At 36.4% G+C, this 26,876-nt stretch overlaps 1 protein-coding gene across 1 annotated transcript; it reads left to right on the top strand.

Annotated features, from left to right (window-relative positions):
- The first annotated feature begins 6,399 nt into the window (after window positions 1-6,399).
- On the top strand, window positions 6,400-24,610 carry LOC148277780 (uncharacterized). Its single transcript, XM_088232414.1, has 5 exons — window positions 6,400-6,710; window positions 13,968-14,058; window positions 17,247-17,423; window positions 20,009-20,123; window positions 23,601-24,610. Exons 2-5 carry the CDS (start codon window positions 13,983-13,985, stop codon window positions 23,986-23,988), a joined length of 756 nt encoding a protein of 251 aa, XP_088088540.1. The 5' UTR covers window positions 6,400-6,710; window positions 13,968-13,982; the 3' UTR covers window positions 23,989-24,610.
- The last annotated feature ends 2,266 nt before the right edge of the window (window positions 24,611-26,876 follow it).

The raw sequence follows: 26,876 nt of genomic DNA, 5'->3' as shown, positions 1-26,876 counted from the left end.
TTTGTCCACATCTGTCCGAATATAGAAGAACAGCCTGCGATAGATACATAAACATAATAAAATGACTACATTATTTTTGGTACGTGTACTTGTACACACACAAATCTGGATTTTCTCCCAAGGGGGAGTAGGTATATATTTTTATTTATATCCCTACAGAGATGAGGTAGAATTTTTTCAAATTCAGGATTATGGATATTCGAGCGTTTACAGGGCTTATGACCTGTTATTTTAACTCCTCCTCATATCCACCTAATATCCTCATTAATTTAACTCGGAAGAGTCTTAACTACATAAAATATAGTAATCTGCTTAATTAAAATACGGCATGGCGCTCCAACTCGCTTGTGGATGGTTTCTCAATTCGTAACATAAATACAAAAATCAAAAATGTTACCTGGTGTGGATATTCGCTAATAAGCGGAATGGGGAATGTTGTAGTACTTAAAGTGGCCACTTAACCCAGCCAACGACAGGTCATAAGCCCTGTAAACGCTCGAATATCCATAATCCTGAATTTGAAAAAATTCTACCTCATCTCTGTAGGGATATAAATAAAAATAAAATGACTAATCAATAAAAAAGGTCAACACATCTCCACGTAAGATCATAGCGATGGATGGCCGTCATGAAACATTTGTTTAAAAATGTGTTTTACTATACAGGTAAACGTCGTTTTACTAAAAAAATCGGCGTAAAATGAACACAAATATAATGGGATACAAGGTTAGTATCCGTGTCCAAATTCTAAGGACAATCTAACATGTTTATTTCATACATATCCCATATATATTCCAAATAAATTGTAAATATATTTAATAAATACAGTTTAAATTCGCTTACAAAATGAATAATAATCTCTTGATATAAATAATGAGTTTTTTTATAATAAATACTACTCGGGAACAATTTCACACACACAATAGGCTGCTCGCGTACACGGTAATAGAATAAAACAACGTGTAAAAGTGTGTCTGCTGTTAGAATCGCGGCGCCTATTGTCTTCTGGTGTCGGCCGAGCCGGGGAATCCCACGCCGGCACCGACCAGCGTAGTTGTAAATGGAACCGGCGCAAAACAACGTTTACCCGTGTAATGTTTCATAGTCCCTGAACTGGCGTAAGACATCTTGCCTTCATGTAACAAAAACAATCAAAATACGCTCCGATTCGCGTCCTATGCAGTACCCTATGCACCATTAGGTGCGGAAAGGAAAAATGATGACTTAACACAAAAGGTAGTATCTTACATATGGTTAGAATAATCGGGCCAGGGTGCGGAGAGTAGATCATCCTTTTTTTGGAGGGCCGTAATTTTGTAATGGTTTGAACAATTTTAATAAAATTTATACAGTATCACTGTAGCTTAATTATCTCAGAGTAATAATGCGTAACCTAGAGAGACGCCCTATCACTATGTTTCATAAAACGCAACCGATGTTGGTTTGTTGGTTAGCAACCAATTGGTGGCCATTTTGTTTTATTTGACAACATAAACATTACGATTCGATCAAATGCTTTTGTAGCTGTGCTTGGCTTTGTTTGTAAATAACTTGGATACGTTATAATAAATAAAAATCCACTATGGCGAATTGCAGTATGTTTGCTTGCAGCAGTAGGAGCGTCAAAGCTGTTAAAGGAGTCAGTTTTCATAGGGAATTGATTCCCAATATTTTCCCACGATTTACATTGATTTTTGGCATTTATTGTCCCGAAACGTGTATTACGTTACTTAAAAACTTTCCTTATATCAACATATTATTTCAGATACTATTTTTTATCAATTTAGGTGATAAATTTGTGAATTAAAGTATGTTTACTGTTGATAATGACAGTTGATTACGGGCAATATGTCGGGGCCGCACTAGGCATCCCTATAAAGTTTGAGTCTTTATCGAGTAGAGGTGGATTCAAATTTTACTCGAAAATAGCGAAGTTAACCTTGAAATCGCATCTTAAATGACGTGTCCAAATTTCAGGCCGCTACGACTCGCCGTTTCAATCTCAATAAATGTAACATAAGTATATTGTGAATAAAATTAATAAATAAATAAAAAAATAAACACAAACACGTATTTCAGTTTTGTAAAATAAATATAGGCGAATTATAGAAAAATGAATTGGAATAACCCTGCAATAATAAATACACAGGTACACATTTAAAATTATTTACAATGCAAATTAATATCCATTTGGCAATTCTCGACCTGTTTTGCTGCGAACTGTAGCTAACTTAATACCCAATAGTCATAGAATGATTTTCCTACGTTTGGGCTCCTCTTTAGGTTACGCATTATTACTCTGAGTTAATTATCATATTTTCAGACTGCATTGTAATTTTTTTGATTTACTAACATCATAATAAATTATTGGAAACGATCCACGGTGTACTCTGTCAGTAAATAAATATGTATTTAGACTTTGGTGAATATGTGGGTAGCATAAGAAATACTTCTAATATCTTAGGTACACAGTGGATCATGATTTACTGCGTCCCATGGTATTTGATGCACTGTACCCCATGTGGCCATTTTGATTTTCTAATCAAACAAACACAGCAATTTTTCCCTTCATGTAGGTCCTCAGATGCGGTGCGCGGTTTGCGGTGGGCAAGCTGTTACTAAGTAATGAAGTTTCTCCAAAAGTTTTGCTTTTGACCTAATAAAGCTCAGCCCCATCAAGTGAGGATTATCACTAGAGCCCGCCCAGGGCACTGCAGATTGAACAAACACCGCGCCAGAATGAACCTTTCCTAAACTTCTAGATGTAGGTTCTGCAGTGCAGATGAGGAAACACCTATACGTGTTCTGTGTGAATGTGATGCTTTGCATCATAAAAGGAGCCTCATCCGCGAGGGACCACTGGTTAAACCTGAGGATGGTAAAGAGTTTGCCCCCTACCTAATAGCCTGATGCTTAACGGATCTGGGCTCGCAGGGGGAGATTTAGCAAAATGTTATCTCTCGCCTTCCTACAGCTAGACTATTTATAGACCTGGTCCCGGAGGGCGAGAACTATTCTCGGGGACCCGTCACAATAGATCTTCACAGGCCACAGTGACGTCAGGAGCTTGCATAGCACTGACCCCCCACCACTAAAAATAAAAACAAGTAAAGTTTATGTAAGTTTATATTTTATTTGTCTGTTCGAAAGAAATATTATCTTGCAAATGATTGTGTATTGAAATGTAATTGCCTGGCGAATCGTCCATATAATCGATTATGCACAGCTTGCCATTATATTTGACTATTAAAAATAATGTTTTATAGTAGTTTTAAATATGGGAAAATAATTAAAATAATGTATTTATTCATCAATGGCCATTGTTCATTTATATAAATAATATACTTTGTCGTTCGTCCGCTAGATGTCGGTAGTTTAATTTTACAAATGATTTGAAACTGGGATACAAAATGGCGGCCGCGCATGCGCAAACCGCGCGTATTATATTGGAACATACATTTTTCAGTAGTGATGCACGTGACCAATTGAATAATTCAATGAAATAAATAACTGGTCATAAGAATATCAGATTTTCTACTGATAATCGAATACGAATATATACGAGTACATATAATTATGACCTATTATAATTTTTTTAAAGTGTTTTTAGGCGAATCTCGCCTACATCAATGAAGGTTTCGACACTTTTACTTTGAAATATCAACAGCTGGGTTAAGCTAGGGTTTCCTAGGACAGCGGTGCCCGTATCTTAACGGCCGTAGAGAACGGTGATGCGGTGGACAGCCGTCGTAGTGGTGACTAGAGAGTGGTTTTATTTTTAACGGTGTTATCAACACCATTTTTATAGGAAACCACTCTCTAGTCACCGTTACGACGGCTGTCAACCGCATCAATGTTCACTACGGCCGTTAAAATACGGGCACCGCTGTCCTAGGAAACCCGAGCTTAAGATCGCATTAGAACCTTAATGTTTATTTTTAGTAAAAAAATAAATGGATTTCAAACATATGCAAAATGTTTCACATTACAAAGCACATAAAGTAATGTAATGTACATTATGTAAGGCTACATTAAGAGAGGAGCTCTGCGTTGGTTTGGACATGTAGAGCGAATGGACAGCGAAAGAACGGCTAAAATTTACTAAGCGAATATTGATGTATGCAGAAAATTAGGAAGACCGAGAGAGACAATATGGCGTGACCAAATACAAATATGGATGATGATATTTAAAGATAGACATGTCAAAAGTCGAAAAATAAAGGAAGCGAAAATGGATGCAAAAACATTTTAAGGGCCTTAAGGCAATTTCTTCCTACCTACCCACACTGTTGTCGGCCTCGTGGTGTAATGGTCAGCGCGTTTGCGTTTGCCTACCATGCAAGAGGTCGCGGTTTCGATTCCCGACATGATAGATATGAAATATTTATTCAAATGGGTGCTTTCACACTAGAATATTCCATAGTCACTGGACTAATATCTGAAGCGTAAGACTGATCACCTTACCTTCATGTAACAAAATTGATCGAGATACGCTGCGATTGGTGTGCCAATCCAGTGCTCTATGCACCATTGGGTGCGGAAAGGGAGTGATGATGATGACCCTCACTGTTAAGTTTGAGAAAATTAGAAGAGTATGGACATATTCTAGGTAATTCTTATAATTTTATACAAATTTTGAAACGAAACTAAATTTAAAATTTACACTATACTATGAAGAGAGAGGGGGAATGGGGATGGGAAGGAAAGAAGGAAGGAGGTGGGCGTTCTATCCTCTCTGCCTAAGAAACTTCTGTTCAATGTACTTCATAGATCTAACGCTACTATATACCTTCGTGAAAAATTTCAACGCTTATCAGTTCATGGTTTACCTCTTCGTTCCAATTCTCAAGGCACTCTCTTAATACCCATCCACAATTCCTCTTTCTTCTCTAACTCATATAGTGTCCATGCGGCTCGACTGTGGAATCATCTCCCATCCGCCATCAAAGATGTTACTACAGTATCTCTGTTTAAATAATTTGAATCACGTCTGAAGAAACATCTCCCTCCTTTCCTCTTTTTTCCTTTTTCCCATAGAGTAAAAGTTTTGATTTAAGGTAATTTATAAACCATGCAAGAGCCGCAACTTGTAAAAGAACGGCACCTTTCTTCTCAGAATTTCCCCTTAGCTTTGCTAAACGCTGTATAAAACAAAATACGCAGCAGCGTTGGGAGGATCATTACCGCGCTTCTTCCACAGGTAAAATCATTAAACCCAACGCTGGCTGATGCGGCAAACTTCCGTCGTCATCACCAAAGTACTTTCGGAACGACCCAAATTTTTACCGGCCCCGGAGCTATGAGAAGTTACCTATGTAGGTTTAAATTAAGGAATGATGACTATTGTCCACGCGATGATATTTCTTCAGAGTATCAAATATCTGTTATTTCTGTGCCCATTTTTCAGTTTTTAACGCCAAAATCTTGAAGCAGAATGCAGAAAAGATGGAATATCCTTGACAGACATCCACACTGTTGTTAGAGGTAGTTATCGCGCGCCATTGTTCTTGGACTTTGCAACAATGGTGATTGGACTCATAAAGGTAATAAACCAGAATCAGTGATCGGACATACGAGTACCATTTCCAAGACAAACGAAAACGATTTTTTCCGAGTACCTTAGCCTTGTACATGACACGTAAGGCTATTATTATTATTATTATGGATAACTTATATAGCGCCATTTTCGTAATATTAATACCTCAAGGGCGCTTTACATGGTGATTCTATTGTTAAATAAATTTAATAGAAGCTTTTAAATTTGTAATTTAATTAAAACAATTTATTTTGTTGTCACATGCTACGGATTTATTCAAATGATTTAGAGAACAAGTGGGTTTTAAGTTTTTTCCGAAACATCACTTCACTTTCACAGCCTCGCACCTCTGCTGGGAGAGCATTCCATGCCATGGGGCCTGCGACCGCAAATGCGCGTTCACTAAATTTAGTGCGCTGTTTGCGTAGAGGTATAATAACTTTTCCTCTCGCCGTAGACGTAGCTGATCTAAGCGTGAGACTGTCAGCTAGTTTATCTGGAATGCATAGTTCTATTAAGGCTATTAAATAAAGTCCAAATATATTTATTATAAACAAATACGATTATTTCTATTTTTATATATCTTTACCTTTTTAATCTTTATTTTCTGTTGAATATATTCTGTCACTCGAATTATAAAAAATAAAACTATTATTTTATTGGTTGGTTGGAAGATATTGCCATTTGGCAATAAGCCCGCCAATGTACAAATAAAATTAAGTACAAAAAGTTAAATAAAATAACTGAAACGACGTGATAGTTCGTTTTATTTTAATTTTATCCAGCAATCGAATCATTCGATCCCAACAACAGGTCTGCGCATCCCTACTGTACACATTTTCCAGAATTTTCTTCAGCCCTCCAGTCGATATTCGCTAGCGGCAGAGCCCGCAGTTTACCAAACAATTTCACGAATATCGCTTTGTTGGGACGCGCAAAAATCGATAGAACTCGATTTGAGAACGGTTTTAAAGAACGCTGTCTTTTAAAAAATGCGTCGCGCGTGCGAAATATAGCATTCGGAGGATTTCGGACGTTTTGAAAAAGGCTGTGGTCCTCGGGGATCACTACGCCCCCTTTCTAGGATTAATGCGCTAATCTGTCAATTATATATGTGAAAAAACATTCAAAATACAGTTTTAATTTTGTTTACGGGCAGCGCTCTTCAATTATGGTATTTACACGTTCAAATTTTATAAAAATTATCTGTGCATGCCGTCGCCATTTTAAAGTATATCGATTATTTTGCACTGACAGGTCATAGGCCCCGCAAATGCACAACCGCCCCAGAAGACTCGTTCGTCTTTATGAAAAGTCTTCTCGATAAAGACAGTTATTTAATGTCGAATTTTTTTGCTGACAGGAAAAACATTTTTGACAACGTGATTCGTCGGTTGAAGAAACCACATTACGCGCTGTGTAACATTCTCCATTCTCAACAATATTTTGAGTTTGTCCAAATTTTTGTAGACAAGGACTGGATTAAACTCCCTGGGGAGCTGTGTAAAGTGGCCACTTAAACCAGCCATTGACAGGTCATAAGCCCTGTAGATGCCTAGACTTCTATATTACCTTCTCTTAAATGTTCTTAATCTCTGTTGTAATATGTTTATATAAACAGCTCCCCAAGGAGTTGAATCCAGTCCTTTTCTACAAAAATTCGTACAAACTCAAAATATTGTTGATAAATCCACCTGGTCCATGAAGAAGTATAGAAATTGAAAAAATAACATTTTCAAGCGTTGCCAAGTCTAGTATGTAGGTGAAATAATTCAATTAGATGAATCTCACCCGCATAAATAAAGACTTAAGCTCTTTAACTTCACAAACATCGACAGATGAAAGAATTGAAGGAATATAGATGTTCAAATATGGGCAGAATGGTGAATGATACACAGTGTGTAAAGTGGCCACTTAAACCAGCCATTGACAGGTGATAAGCCCTGGTGGATGCCTAGACTTCTATATTACCTTCTCTTAAATGTTCTTCATCTCTATTGTAACATGTTAATTCTCCATTCTGACTATGTTCATCGTCATGACCTTTCCGCACATAATGGTGCGTAGGGCACTTTTCAATCTTCATATAGTTAATCTACGTAATGACTCCCTTAAAGTGCTCGGTTTTGTTCTTAGAAATGCCAAGATCTTTTCTAACACTCGGATTATGAGGGCATTGTATAATGTCTCGGTGAGAAGTCGTTTGGAGTTCAGTTGCATTATTTGGTCGCCACATGAGGCTCGATACTCTTCGACGGTGGAGAGAGCGGAAGAAATTTCCGCGCTCTCTGTACCTTAGGGAGTGTGGATCCTTGGCTCTTCTTGGATGCCAGGCTACCAGTCATTTGGAGGAAGAGGGACGTTCATTTGGGTGTTCGCTTCTTCCAGGTCGCATACATGACTCAGAAATTCTGATGGATGTAGGCCTGTTCGTACCTGATAACTGTCTTCGACAAAGACAGCGTCGATTGTTTTACCTACCACGGTGCAGAATCAACCTGCCAATGGTTGTGCCGATTGGTAGAACAATCTTGCTACTTAATCACATCACCTCAGATGTCAACATATTTCACGACAGTGGGCCTTCCCTGAGGAAAGCACTTTCTATCTTAAAATTTTTATTTTTACATTATTTTAACAACATAACTGTCTACTGTAATTTCTGATCTGTTATTGTATTTAGAATGCATTGGGTCTTTTTATTTATTTATTTATTTACACCTTTTATCAAAAATACAATTTTACGTTCACTTTGCCCAGCTAACAAGGGTACATTTCCCGTCCCAAGCTAGGCAATTACATCCTATAGTCCTTAAAATGTAAGATGATTAGCTTGATTAGAATTATATTTGTCAGAAAAAGTGACGACATAACTTTGTAGTAACGTCTAAGGAGTGATTTATATTGACACACGAAAAATCATTCGTATCTGGCGTGTTCATTTATGTTTTTAATACAATGCTTGACATATGAATCAACATAAATGTATAAAATCAGCTTTAAAACTAAAATAAACCTAATTATTAACGACGTTCTTACAAGGTGACGCGAAAGTACATAAATTTTGCTATTTAGAACACTACACCCATAACTAATAAATTACAACAGTGCTACTAAAAGTGAACTGACATTTATTGATAAATACATCATATTTCAAATATCTGCCTTCTAATAACATACAAAATGATCAATCTAACCGCTCATACACGCGTTTGTGTAATATTCGTGTAAAAAGGTGAATTGAGCAGGAATGTTGCGTCTCATAAAACGGACCAAAATGGACACCGAGTCGTTGGAACAATAGACATAATCCCCCAGTAACTACACACATGCGTTTCCAGAAATTATCAGGCAGCCAGTGGGCCACATGGCGACGGTATCTACCTACTGTCTATCTATAATGACATCTATCTCCCTTTGTTAACCATGGAGTTGAAACCGTGCTTTATTTATTAAGTTTTATATTGCTTACTTCTTGGCATGAACACATGACCAATTTACTACTATACTCTATTTTTTATAAATTTATTGATATTGTTTTAACTTTGCTGGAATTCCTTTCGTCCATGCGCTTTGTAGCTGCACGATGATTGGTTATCTAGCTTTCATATATCAACTTTAAAATACCTACATTTTGTAAATGGGTCTAGAATTCCAATCGTCTATGCGCTTAGTAGCTGCACGCGTGTTGTAATCTTACTCCTTTTTGTTATTCATATTATTATTATTTTTTAATACACTAAATTTATTTGTCAATTTTTTAAATGTGTAAATGGGGGCTAAATTTCTAACTGTCTATGCGCTCTGTAGCTGCAAGACGTCCTGTAATCTAAGCTCCTATCTGTTATAATTTTTGATTGATCTTAATTGAAAACGAGGAACTAAAATCCCAACCGTCCATGCGCTCCGTAGCTGCAAGACGTACTGGGATATTTATTAATTGTACAGCGCCCTTGAGGTGATTTTCACAAAAATGGCGCTATATAAATTATCCATATATATAAATATATATAAGGTTACATCATTCTGCAAAAACGTTAGAGATGGAAAAATCATTTGATGTTGTTCACGAAAAAAGGATAAATAATTAATATAATAGGCTTGCTTTTGCGTTTTTTTTAATCAATTTTCGATCGAATTATTTCAACGCCTGAAAAGCGTTTTCCAATTTTTTATATATGGATTAATATAAACAGCTCCCCAGGGAGTTGAATCCAGTCCACGTCTACAAAAATTTGGACGAACTCTAAATATTGTTGATAAATCCACCTGGTCCATGAAGAAGTATAGAAATTGAAAAAATAACATTTTCAGGCGTTGCCTAGTCTAGTATGTAGGTGAAATAATTCAATTAGATGAATCTTACCCGCATAAATAAAGGTTTCAGCTCTTTAACTTCACAAACATCAACAGATAAAAGGATTGAAGGAATATAGATGTTCAAATATGGGCAGAATGGTGAATGTTACACAGCGTGTAAAGTGGCCACTTAAACCAGCCATTGACAGGTCATAAGCCCTGTAGATGCCTAGACTTCTATATTACCTTTTCTTAAATGTTCTTCATCTATGTTGTAATATGTAAATATAAACAGCTCCCCAGGGAGTTGAACCCTCTTAGAGTTGTCAGCGTCGAGCTTGCTAGTGGCAATGAGCCCGCCATTTAACCGTGTTATACCTTTGTGTTATTTAAAAATAAATATTAATTAAATAAACGAAAAACTGTGCGGCGTTTTGGAATATTTATCGATTTTAAAACGCAATACTCCTAAGCCCGCATTCAATAGAAAGCTTTGCACAGTTCGTTTACATTATAAGTTGAAAATAGACTTAGTCAGCTATATTCTAAAACAGCCGTAGAGACGCCATTTCGCTCTATTTATTACATTGAAAGACAGCTTCCATTATTTTCTGCGCATTTGTCGATCTGCAAAAAGCGTTTGAAAAAAGAATTTTTTTTTTGTACATAACGTTTTTTGTCCATTGGCGGGCTTATTGCCAAATGGCAATTTCTTCCAACCAACCAATAAAATAAAAGTTTTATTTAAATCTATTTCAACAGAGAGGTAAAACGTTTTTGAGAAGGGAATATGGAATTCTAGGCATTTGCAGGGCTTATGACCTGTCATTGGCTGGTTTAAGTGGCCACTTTACACACTGTGTAACATTCACCATTTTGCCTATGTTTGAACATCCATATTTCTTCAATTCTTCGATAAATCCATCTGGTCCATGAAGAAGTATAGAAATTGAAAAAATAACATTTTCAGGCGTTGCCTAGTATGTAGGTGAAATAATTCAATTAGATGAATCTCACCCGCATAAATAAAGGTTTCAGCTCTTTAACTTCACAAACATCAACAGATGAAAGGATTGAAGGAATATAGATGTTCAAATATGGGCAGAATGGTGAATGTTACACAGCGTGTAAAGTGGCCACTTAAACCAGCCAATGACAGGTCATAAGCCCTGTAAATGCCTAGACTTCCATATTCCCTTCTCATAAACGTTTTCCCTCTCTGTTGAAATAAATTTAAATATGAACTACTCCCTAGGGAGAGCCAGTCTGCAAGCATTTGGACATACTCAAACATTGTTAAAAATTTTATTTTTATAATTCAAGTTACAGAACATTATCAATAGAAAAAACAGTTTAAAAAGCTAAAGATATATAAAAATAGAAATAAACGTATTTGTTTATAAATTACCTTAAATCAAAACTCTACTTTACTCAATGGGAAAAAGGAAAAAAGAGGAAAGGAGGAGAGATTAAGGAAGAGAAAGGAGATGTTTCTTCAGACGTGATTTAAACAGAGATACTGTAGTAACATCTCTGATGGTGGATGGGAGATGACTCCACAGTGGAGCCGCATGGACACTATATTAGTTAGAGAAGAAAGAGGTGGATGGGTATTAAGAGAGTGCCTTGAGAATTAGAACGAAGAGGTAAACCATGAACTGATAAGCGTTGAAATTTTCGACGCAGGTATATAGGAGCGTTAGGACTATGAAGTACATTGAGCAGAAGTGAGAGGGAGTGATAGTCTCTCCGCTGTCTAATTTTGAGGCATTTCAGCTGCCTACGATAATCAGAAATGTGGTCATATTTCCTAAGACCAAAAATGTACCTTTTGCATGTATTCTGAAGTCGTTCAAGTGTATCGAGTTGCCCACAGTTTAAATCAGTCATGGAAACATCAGCGTAATCTAGAATGGGCAGTAGTGATGCTTGTACAAGGCTGGATTTAGTATTAATGGCTAAGAATTTTTGCAACCTTCTAAGTGAGTGTAGACTGAACAATATTTTGCGGCTTTATTCATTAGTATGAGCTCGCCAGCAGAGATGTTCATCCATTTGTACTCCTAGATTTTTTACGGATTTCCTGTATTGAATATTGTTACCATTGACATTAAGAGGATTAAGTGAAGATACGTCCAGCTTACTAAGCAATCTTTGACTACCCGCAAACATAATTTGTGTTTTAGATAGGTTTATTAGTAAACCATACTCTTTTGTAATTATGGAAGCTGTTATCGGAGTATGGAGTGAGCGGAAATCTGACGCGGGCTATTGCTTCTCTGTATAAAGACAGCACAGCATGTGTTAGGGTAAATGGATCAGACACATCGTGGTTTGACTTCATAAAGGAGTCAAACAGGGACGTGTGATGCCACCATGGTAAATTTTTCCACACTTCTTCTTTTCAAAACAGATGGTACAGAAATTCCATTCATGACTTCAGTCAAAAACTTAGGGTGGCACGATCAGGTTAACGAAGTTAGTCGTAAATTTTATAGCAGTTTGCACTCACTTAAAAGATTACAGAATTTCTCGCCAATTAATGTTAAGCACACATTAGTCCAGAGCTTACTTCTTCCACTTTTTGACTACGCGGATGTATGTTATCCAAATGCTAACTCTGAATTGCTTGATTAGTTAGAACGATTGCAGAATATTTGTATTCGTTATATCTTTATATAGATAGTGTATAATATTAGTCAAGAGCTTACTTCTTCCACTCCTTGACTACGCGGATGTATGTTATCCAGATGCTAACTCTGAATTGATTGATAAGTTAGAACGATTGCAGAACATTTGTGTTCGTTATACCGAGTATCGCACGCAACTACACTGGCTCAGTATCAGGCATAGATGAAACATTCACATTCTATTACTTCTTCACAATATTTCAAATAATCCCACTTCGCCTGTTTATCTGAGAGAGCTCATCCAACCTCTTTCACAACACGGACTATCTCTTCGTTCTAGTGACGAGAGAACCCTTTTAATACCCTGTCATCGCTCTAATTTTCTTGCCTCCTCTTTCACTTGAATCACCGCTCGATTGTGGAATAATCTACCCACTAATGTTAGAGACAGTTTATTTAAATTTAAGTCAAGATTGAAATGACACTATTTAAATAATAAATTGTTCCTTTATCCGGCGGCCTCCGTGGTGTAGTGGTCAAGACGCTTGACTCACACACGGAAGGTTCCGGGTTCGATTCCCGGTGAGAACACAAAAATTAAAATGTGATTTTTCTCAAGCCTGGGTGCTCTGTGATGTAATTCACCACTGTAATTAGGCCTTCTGGCCTGTTGTGGTGCAAAAAAAAAAATGTAAATGTAAATGTAAAATCCTTCTTCTATCCTTCCCATCTCCTCTCCTCTCTTCATAGTATGGTGTTATTTTTTTTATATATTTTTATTTTGTTAATCTTTGTTTTTAGTTCTTGTATAAAATTGTAAGATTCAATATGTCCATGTATTTATAATTTTCTCATATGACCAAATTTAACTAATACTTGAGAATGAACATGTCAAAAGTTGGAATAATGCCGATTGCGCCGGCGCGTGCATGAAATGATGTATGAATGTAGAGAAAGCGAGATCTGTATGCAAAGATAGAGTAATGTGGCGTTCTATCCTCTCTGCCTACCCTTACGGGAAAACGGCGTGGTGGTTTGTTGTTGTTAAAAACTGTTGACCTATTTCATTATGTCAGTATAGCCTCGATATATTCTCAGACAATTGTGTATAGCCTCGATATATTCTCAGACAAACAAGCTCAAACATATTGGTGAGCGTGCTATTAAATTGTATAGGTACACCGTCTGAAAACATAACACGTGATATTAAATTGTATACACCGTCTGAAATTATAACGCGTGATATTAAATTGTAACACCGTCTGAAACCATAACGCGTGATATTAAATTGTGTACACGGTCGTAAACCATAACGCGTGATATTAAATTGTATACACCGTCTGAAAACATAACGCGTGATATTAAATTGTATACACCGTCTGGAAACATAACGCGTGATATTAAATTGTATACACCGTCTGGAAACATAACGCGTGATATTAAATTGTATACACCGTCCGAAAAAATGATGATATTAAATTTACAAATACATTTTGTTTCAGATATAATGCACAAGCATGTCACAACACATGTTGATAACGCCATTTCTAATACCGATTCTTGGGCTAATTGTTTCATCTGCATTTTCAGCAGGTAAGCCATTTATTACATTATTTATTAATATTACAATAATTAAATATAAGATTTTTGTGTTGCAGACGCGACGCTAGGGCCTTGGGTGCTATTCTGAACCGCTCTCGCAGCCGTAGAAAATACTTTATCTCGTGTTTTTTGTATGTAAATACAAGAGAAAAATGGATTTTCTTCAGCCGCGAAAGCGTTTGGAATACCAGCCCCGGTTGCTTACAGCGAACCAGTTTATTTATAAAATAATTGAACATTAAAATTTAATAAACAACGCCATTTAATTTTAAGGATTTTGAAATATCAACCTATCTAGAAATTCCTTAATCTCTGTTGAGGGTTGAGATATAAATCGTCCTGTTCATTCATTATTAAAAACGTAACAATTTTTCCAAATTAATTTGAGAAGGTAATATGTAAGCTACGCATTTACAGTGCTTATGATCTGTTAACATTGTTGAATTAACTAGCCGGTATAAGAAGAAGCGGCCTAGTGGTGTAATGGTCAGCGCGTTAGCCTGCCATGCAAGAGGTGTCGGGTTCAATTCCCGACATGGTTGATTTGAAATATTTATTTAAAAAAGGTGCTTTCACACTTGAATATTTCATGGTCCCTGGACTGGTAACTGAAGCGCAAGACTGATCATCTTACCTTCATGTAACAAAAATAATCAAGATACGCTGCGATCGGTGTACCAATGCAGTGCCCTATGCACCATTAGGTGCGGAAAGGGAATGATGATGATGATAAGAAGTAGTATAAAAAATGGAAAATTGTTTTCAGGCGTTGCCTAGTGGGTAAATTGGTTCAGCTGGATGAATCTCACTTGCACGATAAAACGTTTCAGCTTCTTTACTCCACAAAAGCCAGCAGATGGAAGGGTTAATTGTACTTTAATTTAAGAGATTAGGATTTTTCGGATTTTTTTAGGATTTTTTTTTTAGGAAGAGGAACTGCAATCCTCGGTTACAAAGGTTTACGAAGTGTGCAAGGAGAGTGATTTGCTAATGAATGTGCAAAAGTCGAACGTCGTGGTCTTTGAAAGAAATGTAACTATGACTGAATGTAAGATTGTAGTAAATGGAGATAGTTTGAAACAGGTCGAAGAATTTGTATATCTGGGTAGTATGTTACTATACTAGAGATGGAAATATGGACGAGGATATTGAAAGGAGGGTTAGTGCCGGTAACAGAGTTAATGGTGCCTTAAAGTCTGTCGTAGCAAATAAGTGTCTATCGCAAGAGGCTAAATTAGCAGTTCATAATGGAGTTCTGGTACCAACCCTAATGTATGGAAGCGAAGCATGGAGTTGGAAAAAAAGGGACGAAAGTAGACTGAATGCTGTTGAAATGCGATCCCTCAGGCGAATGTGCGGAAAAACAATGTATGATAGGTGCCCTAATGTCGAAATTAGAGCAGAATGCAAGGCTGAGTTAAGCATTATCGACAAAATTAAGAAAGGTCTTTTGCGATGGTTCGGTCATGTGGAGCGAATGAATGATGAAAGAACGGCTAAAAAGATTTATGATGCGAATGTGTCCGGTTGTAGAAGTCGAGGAAGGCCGAGAAAGACATGGCATGATCGAGTACAACAAATTCTTGAAAGTGGTCATGTGAAAAGTCGGAATAATCGACGTGCGTGCATGAGAAGATGTATGAGTGTGAAGGAAGCAAAGGAAGTGTGCCAGGACAGAGTGTTGTGGCGTTCTATCCTCTCTGCCTACCCCTCCGGGGAAATGGCGTGATGGTTAGTTAGTTAGTTAGTTAGGATTTTTCTAGTGTTGTGCCTCCGAGGTGTGGTCTCCGTATAAATCACATTGAATCAGTCCAACATCTAAAGCTTCTGACAAACCACGGGGCTTGTAGAATAATGCGTGGGGTTTTGTTTTGGAAGGACTGCAGTTTATGGATGTGATTGGCGGTACTCCAGACGGGGCAGGCGTAGGTGATGTTGGGACGGAAAAACGCCGTGTATATGAGTAGCTTTGTTTTAATGTTTGGTCATTTAGTGTGCTGTTATTGTATATGAAGGGGCGGAGTGATGCTCTGGCGGAGATGGCTTTGCGAATAATGAGTGTAATGTGTTCACCCCACGTGAGTTTTTTGTTGAGAGTAACTCCAAGACACTTCGCCGTTGGGGGTGCCAAGCTATGCTCTCTCCAGACATGATGATATTATCTTGCGGTCTTTTGCGCAGAAGTCGTCTGGAGACGAGGATGGCGACGCTTCTCGTGGAACCATCTTTGGAATTTGTCGATGTGGGTCTGTAGTCTATTAGTGATGGTTTTTGTACGGGCTGATCGAGTGAGGATGGCTGTGTCGTGGGCGTAGAGTATGAAGGAATGACGGTCGTCGAGGATGGGAAGGTCGTTCCTGTAAATCTTTATATAAATAATTCCTCTGTAAGTGTGATGTCACAGAACTTCTAAACGGCTTAACCGATTTATGTGCGGTTTTCAGAGAAATATAGATCTTTGCGCTGTGCGTGCTCGTAGATATTAACATCTTCAATCTAATATGTAAAAAATAAGTAAGGAGCATTAATGTTTTATTCATCGATCTACCAGGGTTGCATTCGAGGAGAATGCATTTACAAAAAAAATGGAAAGATGTTGTTTTTTGTGTTCTCAATTTTTTGTGGATCTCAATCAGATTTTTTCCTTAAATTCCTTATAATTTCTACCCATTTATTTCTTTTTACTGGATTTTTGGTAATACTAAAATAATATTAAAATCAACAATGTTTTATGAATCGTTTTCCTACACAAGTACACCCCTCTGTTGGTGAGAAGACCGGAGTTTGACGTTTGCAAAAAGAATGCCATATTTGAAAAAAAAAAAAAAAAAATTTTTTGGAATTCAACCATAAACAAGTACCTACTTAAATTCAATATTTGAATATTAACAATTTTTAGTTTTGGAATTTAATCACAAACAAGTACTTAGGTACCTACTTATCAATAAAAAGTCTTTTTCCAAGGCAAGCCGACGTTCGGGCAGGACAACGTCTGTCGGGTCAGCTAGTATTATATTAAAAAAAGGGGGGAGAATATGGAGCCTTGGGGAACGCCGGATGAGGCGTTTTTTATTTAACTTTAAATGAAGATTTCAGAAGCCCGTATAGTTGAGGGTTAATGTCGGTTTGGATGGCTGCTTTCTGCATTGCGTTAAATTCAAGTTTACATTCGTTTTCAGCGGGCGCCATTGACTGCTTCAAGTGTGTTTCCATGAACGGCACCAATGCCGCCTGCGACGACCCCTTCCACAACAACCACTCCCTGGACATTCTGGAGAGCCCCTGCATGGGCGGCCGGAAAGGTAGGGACGGGCTGTTCCCCGCCACGTCGTGCATCAAGATAGCCGGAGTGTATGGTTAGTACCTTTTGATGTTAACGTAAATTTTATTTGTTTTTTTTTAATCCCAAAATGAGTTCCGAAAGTAAAATAAAATGCTAAAAATTGCGCGTCGTTGGAAGGAAAATTTTCTGCTCTGCGAGATATTGTGCTTGCGTTTACGCTACATATATTATTTTACATTGTCTCGTGGTGTGGTGGTCGCGCATTTGCCTACCGCGCAAGAGGTCTCGGGTTCGATTCCCAACGCGGTTGACATGAAATACATAACTTGTTTAAAAAGGTGTTTTACACTAGAATATTTCATAGTCCCTGGACTGGCAACTGAACCGAATAATCTTACAAAAAAATGATCAAGATATGCTGCGATGCAGTGCCCTTTGCACCATTAGGTGCGGAAAGGGAATGACAAATAGACAAGTGAACATTTTCGACACCTACTTCTCTTCGCGTTCAATACGTTCGCAGGACTCCATTATAAATTTCTAATTTTTATCTCCTGCGAATTTTTTTTTGTCAAGGTTCATTTAAGTGCACCGTTTTTTTAAATTATTATTTTTATTTATTTATTTTTTGTTTTTTACAATAAACATAATAATAAAACAGAGTATTAAAAAAATAAAGCATAATTACATATCAATGAAATACATATTAGTAGAAAAATAGTAATAAAAAAAAATCGTTCGTGGGTATACAAGAAAATATTAATGAAATTTTGCTCCTATAATAAATAATAGACAGTTATAATATTTTTGTTTAACATAAGAAAAAATAAAATTTTCTGTAAAAGATAATATGGTATTTTTTTTTTATAGTTTAAATAAAAAAGGAAATAAAAAATATTTAAAAAAAAAACACAAAAATATTCTTTATTATTAAAGGGCAACAAAATAAATCATAGAAAAAAGGGTACATATCATTAGTTTGAATCCAGGATAGTGCGTGTTTTTTAAAAGAAGGAAAATTTTGAAAGTTCGGAATCGATGAAATATTATCAGTAAAAAAAAAAATTTGGGCCTACAAAATGTCTCTGTGCGTTCACTCTGTTACCCTCATTCATATAGTCATTCTATCCCTAGTAAACATACTTCCCAGATACGCAAATTCCTCTACCCGTTTCAGTGATCCAGTGACTTTCACCTTTAGTCAAACTTTCATTTCTTTCGAAAACCATCGCATTAAATTTGTCTACGTCCATCAGCAAATGGCTTCCCTCGATACATCGCAGACTTTTGTTACCAAGAAGCGCGGCAGCATCAGCGTCGTTGGCGAGAATTAGAAGTGGACCCAAAATTGAACCCTGTCTTTGAATTATATTTACTAAACAAGATATCGGCAAATCGAGTGGTCCACCTCTATCCACAAATTTTATTTAAGAATAAGTGTTTCTTGATCGAAGCGATCAAACGCCTTCAAAAGATCAAGAAAAACACCAGTAGCTCGATCACAAATAACTATCGACGTTCTTAAAAACACGCTAAGCATTTGAGCGATCACAATGAACAATTTACCGCAATCATACGTCAACGCGTGCGTAATCTCTAAGTCAACGCACGCGTCGGTTTGTTTTTAGTTTTCTTCGTAAATAAATACAGTTCACTGGCGAAAAATCGGCGTGGCGTTTACTGTAAAAAATAATACAATATATTGCATTTGCAAAATAGTAAGGAGTATCTAATAAAAAAAGTGAACATTAAATTACAATTACTATAGCGACTGCTTCTCTTGACATTTGGCTCGCCAACCGCCGGTTAAATGCAATGAATAGCGTAATAAATAATAATTTTTGAATATTTTCCATATTTACACCGGTGAAATTCCAAACTAATACCACTTTCGGACAAAGGTATTTTGAGTATTATTCCATTAAAATCTATAACATACTTCTACTATTTATTAAAACAATTAATAACGAGAAAATGTTCAAAAAGACTATAAAAAAATGGATAGTGCAGCTAGGTAGAAATAAAATGGATTGTCTCATTCGCCCAAACTAATATTGAAACAACTGCTCCACAAGTGTATAGCTTATGTTAAGTTTTTGTTCTTTCATCGTGTGTTTTGTAATATAAATAATATAGATGTATATAAATGCGTAGTGTTTAAGACTGTCTGTGTATTTTGTTAATTATCTCTGTTTATTAAGTTAGTCTTCTTTGTTTATTCTCAAATGTAAAAATATTTAAATATATATATTGTTAAGTTTAAATTTGTTGCAACAGAGAGGGAAAACATTTTTAAGAAGGGAAAATGGGAGTCTAGGCATTTACAGGGTTTATGACCTGTCATTCGCTGGTTTAAATTTAAACAAATTTAAATATGAACAACTCCCTAGGGAGAAAATCCAGCCAGTCTGCAAGCATTTGGACATACTCAAAAACATTGTTAAATATTGTCGAGTGTCCTCGTTACGGGTAACCCCAGTGATGTCACATTGTTTTTATTATTAATTATAGTTTGTAAGAGAAAAAATATGAATAAATAAATAAATGAGGAAAACACCTTTATCAAAACATTTACTAAACGAGGTGCCAATAAATATATACAAGGACAACTGAAGGCGGTTTGATAATGATAATAAAGGCGTCATTTTGTTTTTGCAGATGACACGGGCGAAAGAATCACAGTCAGAGGATGTGCGCTGGACTCCGGGACCCTCACGACGGATACGGAAATCATCAGAATGTCCCACTGCGGTCGATTTTACTACGACGATCGGTAAGTAGTCTTATTTTTCGTTAATCCTTCGATGCCTAGTGAACTGTAAACAAGGGCTGCCTTTTTTCCAAAAAGTGTTTCTTGAAACAATTTTCTAACGCATACGCACATCAAACAGAGGGCGACTCAACTACTCATAAATGAGTAGGTTTACGTTTTGACCCATTAGTTTCTTTGTAATTAGCAAATGAATGTGTATGTAACAAATGCATTACTTAAAAATTGAATTATTTTTCCATCTGTCATATTGTTAAAGAAACAAAATGGAAATTTCGTTAGTTTTGCCAGGGTAGTAAATTTTTACCCTACTTTGCTCATATAATAAGAGAAATAATGAAAATTGAACCTCGGATTAAACAACGCCGTGGTGGACATTTGATCGACATTATCTTCAAAACATAAAATATTATTTAACATGATATAAAAATATCCGTTTTATGTAAAATAAAATTTGTTTTATATTTTAGGTTAATTAATTCAATTACTCTTATTAAATGACCCTTTACTTATTTACTCTGTTGTGTCAATCAATGTTTCCGCGTGTGCAATACAATTTTAGAAAAATTAACAATTTGTTTTAACCTTACATTTGTGTTATGGTTATATTCTTCGCGATCTGGCAATATGACTCGGTGACTTCAAGCATGCGCGCGGCGAAAGTGTGTCCAAGTGGGGGAATTGTTGGACACAGTCCGATGTATTCAAATATGATTCTACGCTCCTTCTGGACTATTCTTAATTCTATGATCCTTCCAATTTTTGTACACGCATTCTCGTCAAATGCGACCCTGGTAGGTCAATGAAAAAAAGAATTATGCTTCTAACATTTTTTTACAGATTCTATTGAAAATTGGATTGATCTTACCGCCGGTGTGCCACAAAGGGGGGTACTTTCTCCACTTTTATTTTCCTTTTTTTATCAATCCAATAACAAAAAACCTCCCCTGTTCGTACCATTTATATGCCGATGATTTGCAATTGTATATTCATTTCGAACCCGTCGACATTGTTGAAACACATCGAGTAATGTCACTTGCACTCGAGCATATCTCTTCACGGACAAACAAACATGGACTTCTCATAAATCCAACAAAAACCCAAATTGCACTTGTTGTTAGTAAACAAATGTATTCAAAAGTGAATCTTTCCACACTTCCTCTTTTCAAAATAGATGGTACAGAAATTCCATTCGTGACTTCAGTCAAAAACTTAGGTATCATAATTCATAAGCATTTAGGGTGGCACGATCGGGTTAACGAAGTTAGTCGTAAACTTTATAGCAGTTTGCATTCACTTAAAAGATTACAGAATTTCTCTCCACTCCTTGACTACGCGGATGTATGTTATCCAGATGCTAACTCTGAATTGCTTGATAAGTTAGAACGATTGCAGAATATTTGTATTCGTTATACCGAGTATCGCACGCAACTACACTGGTCCAGCATCAGGCATAGAAGAAACATTCACATTCTATCACTTCTTCACAATATTTTAAATAATCCCACTTCGCCTGTTTATCTGAGAGAGCTCATCCAACCTCTTTCACAACACGGACGATCTCTTCGTTCAAATAACAAACGAACCCTTTTAATACCCTGTCATCGCTCTAATTTTCTTGCCTCCTCTTTCACAGTAGTAGTCGCTCGATTGTGGAATAATCTACGCACTAATGTTAGAGACGCCCCTTCTTTATTTACATTTAAGTCAAGATTGAAATATCACCATCTAAATATTTAAATTGTTCCTTTATCCTTCTTCTTTCCTTCCCAACCCCTCTCCTCTCTTCAAATTATAGTGTTTTTTTTCTTTATATATTTTTATTTTGTTAATCTTTGTTTTTAATTTTTGTATAAAATTGTATGATTCAATATGTCCATGTATTTATAATTTTCTCAAACTGAACGGTTTGGGTAGGTAGGAAGAAATTGCCTTAAGGCAATATGCCCGCCCTTATATGTATATTTATTGTATCGGATGAGACATTTTCATTAACGATAATAAAATCAAAGTGGTTGATGAATACATTTATCTAGGACACAAAGTCAAACTTGTTAAAGATAACCAGATAGCGGAGTTACCAAGAAGAATAAGGCTAAGTTGGGCTGCTTTCGGCAAACGAAAATATTTTTAAAAAAATAAACAAGTCCCTATATGCTTGAAAAGACAAGTACCTATATGAATCGTGCATATTGCCGGTGACAACATATGGACTAGAAACCATGTCTATAACAGAAAAAAGTAGCCAGAAATTAAAATGCACGCAACGATCCATGGAAAGACAGATGCTCGGTGTATGTCTAAGAGACAGAATAAGAAATGAAGAAATAAGGCGCCAAACCGGAGTCGTGGATATCGTGGATCGTGCAGCGAAATTGAAATGGCAGTGGGCAGGGCACTTGGCGAGACAAAATGATGGCAGGTGGAAACCCAGAATAATAAAGTGGAAACCGTGGGCGAACAAAAGAAGTGTTGGAAGGAACACAGAAAATATGGGTCGACGACATTGCCTCTATAAGAATGGACAAACAAAAACTTCTTAACACTAAATGCCAAGAAATGCAATATAATACATTTCCAAACACAAAAGAAGAACCATAACATGAACATAAAAATAAACAACGAAACTCTTCAAGAACTAGAACATGTGACTTACCTAGGACTCACAATGGACAGACAAAACACATAGACGGACTCACTCAAGTAATGGCATCACTACATAGCCTCTTCTACAAAATTAAAGATTTTATACCGAGAAAGGAAAAAATTATGATGTACGAAGCCTATGTCAAAAGTAAATTGAGTTACATGATCGCCTTCTGGGGAACTGGTAACAAGACAGACATAACAAGAATACAAAGACAACAAAATAAAATTCTTAAACTAACATACAACCTACCCCACCTGACCTCTACGACTGAACTGTACAAAAAAACAAACCAGTTTGACATAAACTACTTGACTAAAATTGAGACTTTAAAAATTGTGCGCAAAATAACACTGGGAAACATACAAGACGACGACATAATATTAGTCAAAAATGCTGACATACACAAATATAACACCCGACAACAACAACACTATCATATTGAAAAAAGCAAAGATAAACACAGGACAGTCAAAAATACTACATAATGGACTTAAACACTACAACGACTTACCTTACTACTTGAAAACTTTTACTGGGGACAAATTTAAAATCAATCTGAAAAAGCACATGATGACTGAACTAACTAGACTAGACGAGACATAAAATGACTAGACAATATCAAATTTTTAATGTAACCCTGACGGGTTTTTTAAAATTGTAAATAAATAAAAAATAAAAAAACGTGGATGATGAAAGCGGGTGATAGGAAGGAATGGAGACGTTTGAAAGAGGCCTTTATCCAGCAGTGGAGAGAATAAGGCTGCAGAAGAAGAAGAAGATGTATATAAAGTGTCATAAAAATACATAAACAATGTTTTTTTTTGTTACAGATATGTCCATGGATGTCTGCAAAGCTGCAGCGATGCGGACGCGTGCAACTCTGCAAGTTCCCTTGTCCAACGAGACCTCCATCCCTTATGGAGATATTTGTCGACAACATATCTGACCACACTGTTCTCCATCTTGTATTCGCTGCTGGCCGGAGTTCGCGACAGCGACCCCGAAAACAAACACAGTAAAAGCGACGCGATCAAACACAGAGAGCAGGATACAAAGCGTGTAAAAGATAATAATTATTCTAAGCCTAAGTTAAATTTAAAATATAATCCCGCGAGGCGTCATCGTCAGGAGATCGCGGCGGATCTCCATAAAGGAACAGGAGACGCGAGATGTTTTGAAACTGCAATTTGCCGCTTTGGTATGGGCGCAAAAAGCTAGCGGTTTGGATTTAGATCTAGGGGTATTGGGAACATATTTTAATAGATAATCCAATCAATGTGTTGCGCGAAACACAAATTGCTTTAAAGCTTCTTTCGTTCGTTTCCGGACGCCTTCGGGAGACTCCGGCCCTCCGCCGAATAGAGCTGACAGGTCGTCATCAATCACAGATAACTATCGACGTGCAAACAAACATGCTGAGCATTTGAGCGATCACGATGGACAATAATGAACATTCAACAATTTATTTGTTTATTTGACGGACTTATCTATTCTAGCGATGGTAAATACAATTTCTTATAATAAATACAGGGACTAATCAAATAAAATACAACTAAATAAAATTAAAGCTAGGACAAAAAAAATAAAAATTACCACCTCAAGACAAGGTCTCGTCTATCTTCGTGAATTTTTAAAACTATAAAGACGCCTAGGCGTATAATAAGCTTTTTTTCGTTTTTGTATCAATTTTCGGAAACAGAGTTTCATGTTTGCATGAAAAAACTGATAAAATCGATTTGATCGGTACATGGTCAGTGCTCAGTACTTCCCCACCACTAGTCACATTAGTTTGGCAGCTGTCATTTTAATCAAGCCATATTTTAAGGACTATAATACAAAATAGTGAAAATTAAAATACAATTACTATGGCGACTGCTTTTTTTGACATTTGGCTCGCCAACTTGCCAAAATGCAATCAATAGCGTGATAAATAATAAATAAATAAATAAAAACAGCAGTGTTGGAATATTTTTATATTTACGCAGGTGAAATTCAAAAATGTGATTGCGCAGCAGGATTATACGTCGCGAAACGTAGATATTTTGACATTTAATATTAGGTGTTCACGGCTGTTGCATTGTGATCGCGAATACGATAAACAACCATGGTGAGAAATTGTTATCACGTCGCGTATTAGCACGTCGATAGTTATTTGTGATTGAGATACAGGGGCGCTATTCTGAATCTACTCACAGGGGAAGAGAGTGGTTGATTTGCGGATTTTTATTTTTACGCGGCTACTACACTTTGCTTCATATTATTATTTTTATTATTCGTTATAGGCCTTTGCTGATTCGACTCTATATCTCGTGTACGGCTTTTTGTCCAAGTTCTTATTCCTTTAAAAATGCATCTGAACGGTTTTTGAACTGGTTGACTGAAATGGAATGAACAGTTAAGACTTGGCAATTTATTTCAGTCTGAAACTACGCGTTCAGAAAACTCACACGAACGCATTTATAATATACAGAAAGTTGACTAAAAAAAATGCTGTTTTTTTGAACCAAATGTTCTATTTTTTTTAAAATTCGATGCCGGCTTAGAGGGAGGTGTACACGGAAAAAAAATACAATGGATTAAGAAAATGTAATATTCATTTACTCAAATACTTTCTTTCATTATGCTATATTTTTTAAATATTTTATTTAAATGTTCATTTTACTATAGTCCTTAAAATATAGGTTGGTTAGAGTGACATTTGTCAGAAAAAGTGACGACATAACTTTGTAGTAACGTCTAAGGCGTTATGTATATTGACACACGAAAAATCATTCATATCTGGCGAGTTAATGAATTTTTTTAATACAATGCTTGACACAGAAATCAACATAAACATATAAAATCAGCTTAAAAACTATTTATATTGAAATTACTCTGCCTGTGACGTCTCAAGTTCTCTACGGAGTTGTCCCGATTGGTGGGTTGGCTTCCAGGTAACCGAAAATGTATCACAACACTCTGTTATTGGTTGATTTCAGAGAATCGATGAACTGGTTACTGAACAAAGTATAGTCGTATGCAAAAAATTATAATCCTCTAATTTCTTTCTTCGCTACCCCCGCGTAAGATTCAGAATAGCACTGCAGGATTCATATCCGCCACAATATTGCCACTGAGTAGCGCCTGCTAACATCACTCGACATTCCCACTGCGAAACAATAAAGGTTTCAGTACTTTCATCGTCATCATCATTCCCTTTCCGCGCCTAATGGTGCATAGGGCACTGCATTGGTAAGCCAATCGCGGCGTATCTTGATCATTTTTTGTTACGTTTTAGGTCGCAAGTCCAGAGACTATGAAATATTCTATAGTCCTTAAAACATATTCGAATGACATTTGTCAGAAAAAGTGACGAAATAACTTTGTAGTAACGTCTAAGGAGTTATTTATATTGACACGAAAAATCATTCGTATCTGGCGTGTAAATTTATGTTTTTAATACAATGCTTGACACATAAATCAACATAAATATTAAAAAATCAGCTTTAAAACTAAAATAAACCTAATTATTAACGACGTTCTTACAAGGTTACATCATTTTGCAAAAATGTTAATGATGTTCATGGAAAAATTATAAATGTCTTATTTTTTGGTGAATAATTGTCTTAAGCACACTATAATAGGCTTGTTTTTACGTTTTTATATCAATTTTCGGAAACAGAGTTTCATGTTTGCATGAAAAAATTGATAAAACCGATTTGATCAGTGATCAGTAATTTCCCAACACTAATGACATTAGTTTGAAAGCTGTCACTCTAATCAAGCTATATTTTAAGGACTACAGTGTTTACAATCTTTTAAATGAATGTTTCGTGTCGACCGTGCCGGGAACCGAACCCGAGACCTTTTGCGTGGCAGGCATACGAGCTGACCATTACATCACTTCAGCTCTTTACTGCACTATACCAGACCAGGAGGCAATTACGATGGTAAATTACAACACAGAACACCCAGGCTTGAGAAATTCATATGGAAATTCAGGGGGGGGGTTGCCAATTTTTTTATAAGGGGCTCGCGGTTGGAGGGGGTTGGGAGGCGGGTTCCTGGGAATAATGGTAATACAAAAATAATATTAAATTCAACACATTTTTAAAAATATTAAATTT

This window comes from Micrasema longulum, unplaced genomic scaffold (genome assembly GCF_059751315.1).
Source record: "Micrasema longulum isolate JH-2025_06_02 unplaced genomic scaffold, ASM5975131v1 h1tg000982l, whole genome shotgun sequence".
Taxonomy (NCBI): domain Eukaryota; kingdom Metazoa; phylum Arthropoda; class Insecta; order Trichoptera; family Brachycentridae; genus Micrasema; species Micrasema longulum.
Note: the sequence above shows the minus strand (reverse complement) of the source record. Positions and strands in the feature narration are given on the sequence as shown.